At 33.8% G+C, this 9,171-nt stretch overlaps 1 protein-coding gene across 1 annotated transcript; it reads right to left on the reverse strand.

The window, feature by feature from the left end:
- Positions 1 to 918: 918 nt before the first annotated feature.
- On the reverse strand, positions 919 to 7,642 carry LOC108907771 (probable H/ACA ribonucleoprotein complex subunit 1). Its single transcript, XM_018711565.1, has 2 exons — positions 7,583 to 7,642; positions 919 to 1,488 (listed from the first exon to the last, which is right to left on the reverse strand). The coding sequence occupies exons 1-2, from the start codon at positions 7,604 to 7,606 to the stop codon at positions 919 to 921; spliced, it is 594 nt and encodes a 197-aa protein (XP_018567081.1). The 5' UTR covers positions 7,607 to 7,642.
- Positions 7,643 to 9,171: the final 1,529 nt, after the last annotated feature.

The raw sequence follows: 9,171 nt of genomic DNA on the forward strand, positions 1-9,171 counted from the left end.
TGACATGAACACATTATTAATATTGTGTAGTAGAATAAATAATAATGTATAACCGTGAGACTTAATGCCTAATTAGGTACTGTGGAATTCCCAAATAGTTTTATCATTATTCGAGATTTTAAGTTATTTGTTATGTAAATTACGCCAACATCACGCTGGAGTTTCACAAAAACAAACTGTATTTCCAATTTAAAATCAATACGTTAAAATAAATTTTGTTTGTATTAACAGAGAGAGAAAATTATTTTCGCAGTTAATGGAAAATGTAAACACAAAGCGACCTTTAAGCCTAATAAGAACGATTTAGTAAATATGGGATATTTTCGTCCCCAAACATTGTGACGCATTAGGATTCGTCACAGTCGTTGACCCATTAGATAATGACATTTAGTATAATTGTTTAATTTAGCACCTACATCAGTTACACATTGATTATATAAATATATACAATCTATAAACGCACTTGTAATTAATAAGAAAGATTTGGTCAAAAGACGATAAGTATAACATGTTGATATAATATAGACTTTACATTACTCAATTTTGAGGAAATATCAAATATGTAAAAATGAACAAGGTATACATTTGAAAAAGTTAAAGCCGGCTTTGTTTTGATGTTCGAAAGATAGTATAGGAAAAGCTATAAAAGTTTATAATATTTATTTAAAAAGTAACATTGCAAAATAAACTTTCTTTCTAATCCTTATAAAGCCGCTGTACTTAGACATCCAAGATATAAATAATGAAAATATGTACATAGTACGAATACCATATTTATGTTGATTTTTTCAATTCAACTTTCTTTATTTCTTAAGTTAATAATTGGTAAATTTATCTAAAAAAATACTTTTAATACACACAACTTAACAATTGTCCTTAATTTTGCAAATGGTATATGTCACGAACTTGACAGAGACTTTATTTTCCGTATCCAACTCCACCTCCTCCTCCAAAACCAAATCCACCGCCTCCCCCATAACCACTATTTCCACCTCCCCCGCCTCCGCCACCGCCACCGCCACCACCTCCATATCCTCCTCCTTTACTTCCCCCATAGCCTCCCCCTTTACCTCCCCCGTAGCCACCTCCCTTACTTCCCCCATCAGAATAAGTGGGTTGCTGAACTGGATGTGTAGGTTGTTCAACGACAACGGGATGCACCGGTTGCTCTACGACAACAGGATGGACAGGCTGTTGGACAACCACTGGTCGAACAGGCCGCTGGACGACCACTGGACGAACAGGCCTTTGCACAACTATAGGCCTTACGACTGGTCTTTGGATAACTACTGGTTGAACGGGCCTTTCGACAATCACCGGCTGCACAACAGGTTGTGTTACCACCGGCTGGTATGCTATGGGCTGCATTCCGTAGCCGCCCCCACCCCCATAACCGCCGCCGCCTCCGTAACTTCCTCCACCGAAATGTTTCTTTAATGTTAGGTCTGCAGAGGGTAGGGCTGATAGCGCTAATATCGCAAAAAGCACCTGGAAATAAATGAAAGTTCAACATGGGAAAATGGTGGTACATATAAGATGTTCAGGATATCCGTAACAAAAAAGGTTAGGAAAGGACAAATATACATAGGTTGTTCTCATTTTAAGTGCCGTAAGTGAAAAAGTATATTCTAAGTCGAAAGTTTAATATAAATAAACATCCGCAAACTTTTAATGAAAAAAATACAAGGTGTCTAAGAGGATTCTGTAGATGTTAAATTAAAAAAACAGAACTATGCGTAAGTTTCTTAATTAACAGCGTAGGTATTATTGAATTTTATAGATAAAATCAACTACTGTATCATTTGAACACAAACAGTTTTTTTTTAACAACAATGACTTTTTCTCATAAAATAAAAAAAGAGTTTTTCATCGTTTTGACTATAACTGTGGATACACTGTGACCCCAACAATTTTTGGTTCTAGTTTCCCTTAATTTCTAGCGAAACCACTGCCTATACAGGGTGTCCTTATTTTAAGTGCGTTAAATGAAACAGGTAACAGAAAAGTTAATGTTAAGTAAAATAATTACATATAAAGAAATCTCTTGCTAATAGCTGTTTTACATTGACAATTTATTCATGAATAAATTGACGAAGTTCTTCATGAATTAATTCACGAATTTATTGGTAAACAGNGTCCGATTTTAATGCGGTTTTTTGCATTTTGTTCAGAAAGACCGTCGGAAAAAAGTCCCGCCTTTTTTATTACCCGGAAGTGACGGAAATGCATCGCGGGTGCATGAAGTGCATCGCATCCGAGAAACTTACCAAAGTGCAAGAAAGACCGCAAAAATTGGTACTCGAGGGTTTTGGGGGGCGCAGAATTCGAATATGCATGTATCCAGTCCACCCTACCCCCTGGGGGGGGCGACTTTCGGCCGCCTAGGGGGCGCGGGGGGCAAGGTTCTCCAAATGACTGGAAAAATGGATTCGGGGTTTTTTTGGGGGGTGCTGATTTCGAGGGTGAAAAATATCCCCTGTGCTCGTGGAGGGGGCGTGGGGGGCGTGGGGTTATAATATTCATGAACTGGTAACATGGAATAATGAGTATTTTGGGGATAGAAAATTATAACGTGTGATGTTAGTGATATATTAGGACAATCAGACCCCGGGGGAAAAATGAGAAGAGCACGAAATTCGATAATATTCTGAGATGCTGCTTTTAGAAATTCCCGCTGTATACGCTCTCGAATCTCAGGTATACGGATGCGCGCAGCTGTCTGGCGGTACCTATACATAACAGTGGAATTTTTGGGGAGGGGTCCCAGAAAAGAGGAAGAGACAGATGAAGCGAGGACGCGCACATACATGTATATTGTATAAGCAGTAAGTGAAATCAGAAATAGTCATCGGACGCATTTGGCAGGGTCAGATTCGGAATCAGCACCGGCAAAAACCCCCGAGATCCATTTTTCCAGTCATTTCGAGAACTTTAGATTTCATACCCCCCTACCCCCCACCGCCCCTTCCACGAGCACAGGGGATATTTTTCACCCTCAGATTCGGAATCAGCATCCGCGAAAACCCCCGAGATACATTTTCCCAGTCATTTCGAGAACTTTAGATTTCATACCCCCCCCCCTCCGCCCTCCCTCACCTTCACGAGCACAGGGGATATTTTTCACTCTCGAATTCGGAATCAGCACCCGCGAAAACCCCCGAGATCCATTTTTCTAGTCATTCGGAGAACCTTGCAATCCACGTGCCCCCCGCGCCCCCCAGGCGGCCGGAAGTCGCCCCCCGGGGGGTCGGGTAGACTGGATATATGCATATTCGAATTCTGCGCCCCCCAAAACCCCCGAGTACCAATTTTTGCGGTATTTCGTGCACTTTGGCAAGTTTCTCGGATGCGATGCACTTCTAGATGCACTTTATGCACCCGCGATGCATTTCCGCCACTTCCGGATAATAAAAAAGGCGGGACTTTTTTCCGACGGTCTTTCTGAAGAAAATGCAAAAAACCGCATTAAAATCGGACCGAGCCGTGAAAATCTAGATATTTTTCTCTTTATTGCCTGGTCTACAAGGTGTTTAAAAGGAATTCTCTAATGATTGGTCGAATATATTTATATTAAATATTTTTAATAATTAAAATCAATGATGCTTAAAACTAATGAAAATCAAAACTTTCAGAATTCATTGAGAATATTGAGAATCATCTCCGGAATACATACTACATAAAAATAGTTGTTGTCGTATTTGCTACGTCGTCGTCCACTTTTTTTGTAGAAAAATTGCTAGTAATTTTAGAACTATCAGTTCTACTTTAGTTTCCATTACGGAAACATATGTATCATAATTCTTGGAGTACTAAATAACCATAGTTATTTATAAGTATTGATGTAATTGTACTGTCAGTTACCAATGTTATATGTATTGATATTTTGCTAATTAAAGCCTAGTTAGGAGATCTATTACAATTTAATTAGCAAAAATTTAAATCGAAATCTATCTAAGGCCAAAGCGTTTTGATGTCGATCCGACTATTGCCTCGGCATCTCAGAGATGGACTCACTGGAAGTATACTTTTGAAAATCTTTTGTCAAACTTGTGAAACTGATACAAAAAATTAGATTACAATTGTTCGTAAATCATCTAACAGATGAGGAAATTAGATTACATCTAACAGATACTCATTGATAAACGATTGTCGAGAATATAAAGAAGCCATATCTAGACATGAAACAATTTTTGTAAAAATACATAATTAATGCTAGACATATTCTTGCTACTCTAAAACAACAAAGTAATAAGGGTATAGATTATTTAAGTGATCCTAATTTATTAGCTGGGGATTGTGACTTTAAACCTGTTCAATCAGAATAATATAAAATAAGTAGTATTTATGCATTTTTGGCTGGAAACATCAAACTAATACTTTTAGAAAAATATATCTTTACGTTAGATGAAACTTACAATCAAGCTCAACGCCTGTAAATGACTGAAGTTAACTGTCAAAGTTTTCAGTCAAATTAATTTCTTAAAATTATATGCTGGACAAGTAAATTAAAACAAGGAAAGTCTCATCATCGATATAATCGTTCCGAGTTTACTGTAACTAGTCAGTCTGGTAGTAAGAAAGGACATTTTGCAAAAGTATGTAGAAATATGAAAGTTGCTTTCACAGTGAAGATAAAAGGACTGCCAATGCTACTTCTACTACGCGTCTCCATCTGTCTAACAGATGAAGATATTGTCAAGTGTAGACACAGGAAGTTCTATTAGTTCCATAAATGAAAATTTAGTAAAACGCTGTTAATTAAATACCTTGCAGGATGATATCTATGGTATCACTGAATTAAGTATCCAATGTCGAAAGTCATTACATTACACTAAAACCAGAATACAACGTATTAGAAAACGTAACCACTTTGGTTGTTATAGAACTGTGTACTGATTGATCATGATGTCAAAGGCCATTGTAAAATAGAAGTAGATTTTGGTGGATCGAGAAGTATTAAAAATCTGTAGTGTACCAGAAGCTTCTGTTTCGCAAATTTATTTATTCAAACTTAACTACAAACTGTAAATCTGTTGCTGTTAAATCTAGTAGATGAAATTGAATTCATTCTTCCTGAAATAAAAACTAAAACATGATGGAGGAATTGAAGAAAGCAATTCTCTATATAGATTCCAGTTATTTTGACTGAAAGTATAATTCATATAAAGAAGTTGATTAATCTCGAACAATCTTGATGTATGTATAACATTTTTGTCCAACTGCTTCATGATAAGATTTCATAGATTAATTCATAAAGAAATGCACAATGTACAGCTGAGTGATATGAACGTATAAACAACAATAATTTGTATATGTTATCCTGTGCAAATTTAACTTTATAATTATTTTGTGGAAATATATCGANTTTGTAGCTATTTTTATTACGAACAAAATCATGTCCTAAGCATTTTTTCGTACAAAGTCATCCCGCTGAGTTATTTAAAGAAAACTACTAAAAAAAATTTTTTTCAAGATTAAATTGTTAATAACTTTTTTTCCTGATAAAATACTTTGTCAGCAAATTAGCCTGTTATTGTACATTTAAAGTATTGCTTTGTAGTTATTTCCGAGTTATCAAGAAAATGTCACCAACAGTAACTTTTCGGCCTCTGCCGACTGGAGTAATTAGAAAACGTAACGACTTTGGTTGTTAAAGAACTGTGTACTGATTGATCATAATGTCAAAGGCCACTATAAAATAGAAGCAGATTTTGGTGGATCAAGAGAAGTATTAAAAATCTGCAGTGTACCAGAAGCTTCTGTTTCGCAAGTTTATTTATTCAAACTTAACGTAACGTAAATCTGTTGCTGTTAAATCTAGTAGATGAAATTGAATTCATTCTTCCTGAAATAAAAACAAAAACATGATGGAGGAATTGAAGAAAGCAGTTCTCTATAGTGATTCCAGTTATTTTGACTGAAAGTATAATTCACTTAAAGAAGTTGATTAATCTCGAACAAATAGATTCACGGAACTAGATATTTCTCCATTACGAAGTATAGAAACCATAGTGTCTAAATAAAGAAAGGAAGAAAGACATGTACTGCATTTGAAATATATCGAAATTAGTATAAATTCGTCGCATTCCTTTTGGGGTAACTAATGGCGATAACTAAGGTTCCAAAGAACTATTGATTGATAATAATTAAAGAAGAGAAACTAAAAGATACACTTTTAACTGTATTTTCTATTTGTAAAAGGGCAGTGTGAATGTGGTATATGTATTAATACACTTACACTTAATACACTTAATAAGTGCGAATAAATATTCTAAAATTACTAATCAATATAGTAACAATGAATTAAAGGACAAGGTGGTAATGTATCGAAAAACTGATCAAAACTGCAAAACTATACGATTACTAAATAGGCGCGCATCAACACTTGTAAATAGTGACTAAGGATCTGTCGACTAAGCGTTTTCAAACAAGTTTTTATCGTATCGATGTGGTAAAATACTACCTAAGTATAAAAAAATATATTCCATACAATGTGTTTTTTGAAAAGCCATCTCTGAGTTAGAGGTTTCGTATGCCAAACGTTTATCCTAAATATCATGGAGAAATTCATGAAAATTGGAATATAGTCTAATTTGTGAAGAATTTCTCGGATAAAATCATGAAAGAGACAGTAGATTTGATGTATGTATAACATTTGTCCAACTGCTTCATGATAAGATTTCATAGATTAATTCATAAAGAAATGCACAATGTACAGCTGAGTGATATGAACGTATAAACAACAATGATTAGTATATGTTATCCAGTGCAATGCACTTTATAATTATTATGTGGAAACATATCGACTCAGTACCACTGAAGGATATTTCTCGTAAGCATAGTTCATCGCTAAAGAGTGTATGGGAAAGTTAATCAAGATAACGGGGTTAATACGACACAAAGAGATTGCTATAATTTCGGAACTAAGTCCTAAACAAAATTCAACCTTTCCTCCGATTGCGTTTATAAATTACACAGTGTGATGGCATAATCTTAACTTGTGTAAAATTTCATCTCAATATGTTAGAAAATAATGGAATTATTAAGATCGTTTTTGAAATAATTATTTTCGCCTAAGCAATTTGTAGTTAATGGCTTGGCGTACTAATTTGTGACATCCTGTATTACATTTTTTTTTCTAGAAATTATATCTATTTTCTATCGTCAAACTTTTTAACAAGGCTAGTGTAAGTATATCCTTTTGGTTATCTTTAATAAACTGTTATTATTTATTGCCTTATCCTTAGAAAAAATAATTAAAAAAAATATAGAAATATTACATTTTGTATTCGATTTAATACCTATTAAATTTATGAATTTCATTTTTTAAATGTAACCAGTAAAAAACAGAAATCTATTCATTAGGAACCAGAACACATGTTAAATTCTTTGAAGTTTTAAAATATTTAAATAATAAATAAATTTTGTGGTTTCTTATACATACAACTGTAACAGAGCGTTGATGTAATAATTCAACAATCCTAACAACTAACTCTCGTAGATAAATAAAAATCAGTTAACTTACTGTTATCAATATTGTACTACTACTTACTACTACTCTATTAACACAATATTAACTTACATTAGTTGTGACACTATTAATCATTTTTATAAAATACTATTCACGCCTGCAACGTTTCAGTTTATCTAATATTTTTTTAGGATTTACAATATTTTATAGATGCTTTGCTGATTTAATCTCATGCATTATTATTTTTCACTCACGATAATTATTTGTTATTACATGTAATTACAACATCATTTAAAACGGAAATTTTCTGTATTATGGAAATTCTGTAACATAAGAATGCAAGTAAAAAGGCAAATTTCACAAATTTTTGGTTTTGCGGAAATTCCAATGATTAAAACAACAAAAAAGGAAAATGTCTATAAAAATTGATTTGAACATTTGTAATTAATAACATATGTATTAAGATCTCCATAATGTTTACATTTATATACAGGGTGGTCCACCTAAGAGGGATTCTTCTGTAACTCTGCAACTGTAAAATTTATAAAAAATGGTTTTAATAAAAGTTACCTGGAATCATGTGGTCCATGTAAAGAAAATATTTTTAGCTTTACAGGGTGTTCCATTTCGCGTGGGCGCTACATAACTTTGCTATTTTAAATAGAACACCTTGTATATTATCACGTTTCTGAATTCCTCGGTTAATATTAGGTAGAGTTTATTAAATGTACATGGTATTTAAAACTTACCGTTTTTGAGATAATCAGTTCTTTTTTAAAAATATCACGATTTCAGCTCTCTAAATGAGACTGGATAGCGTCTAAATCATAACAGTCAGAAACCTGCAGTTTTCACAGTTCGTTTTGGCATAAATTACTCAATCTTGTCATCTGTGAGCAAAACGTGTATGTTATTCAGACTCGGAAATACTGAGACCTACATTTAATAATCTTACGAGCTGAAATTTCAAATCATCATCTTGCCCACTGACAAAACTCCAGTCTCCGTTACATAGCTACTTTTTCGGACTTTAGAAAAGAACCTGAATTTTTCTGGAAAACTGTTAAAGATAGGTATGGACAATCTTATATCAGTCGAAAGGGCATTCAATTTTGCATTCACCCATGACAATTAATATGGGTAATTCCATTTGAAAAAAAAAGTTTTTCAACTCGTAAGATTATTAAATGTAGTTCTCAGTATTTCCGAGTCTGAATAACGTACACATATTGCTCACAGATGAGAAGTTAGAGCATTTTATGCCAAAACGAACTGTGAAAACTGCAGGTTCCTAGCTCTTATGGTTTAGACGCTATCCAAGCTCATTTAGAGACCTGAAATTGTAATGTTTTTTAAAAAACAACTGATTATCTCGAAAATGGTAAGTTTTAAACACCATGTACATTTAATAAACTGTACCTAATATTAACCAAACAATTCAAAAATGCAATAATATATAGGGTGTTCCATTTAAAATAACAATGTAGCGCCCACGCTAAATGGAATACTCTGTAAAGCTAAAAATATTTTCTTTATGAATTCTACAGTTGCAATTACAGAAGAATCCTTCTTAGATGGTATATAGGGTATATTTTTAGCTACTCATTTGTTTTACATGTTTCCTGGTATATCAATAATTGATACTAACAGTTCTACTCGCTGAATCACCAGACCTCAAGTCTGTTGACTATTATTATAGT

Source organism: Anoplophora glabripennis, unplaced genomic scaffold (assembly GCF_000390285.2).
Source record: "Anoplophora glabripennis isolate ALB-LARVAE unplaced genomic scaffold, Agla_2.0 scaffold329, whole genome shotgun sequence".
In the NCBI taxonomy this organism is placed as follows: Eukaryota; Metazoa; Arthropoda; class Insecta; order Coleoptera; family Cerambycidae; genus Anoplophora; species Anoplophora glabripennis.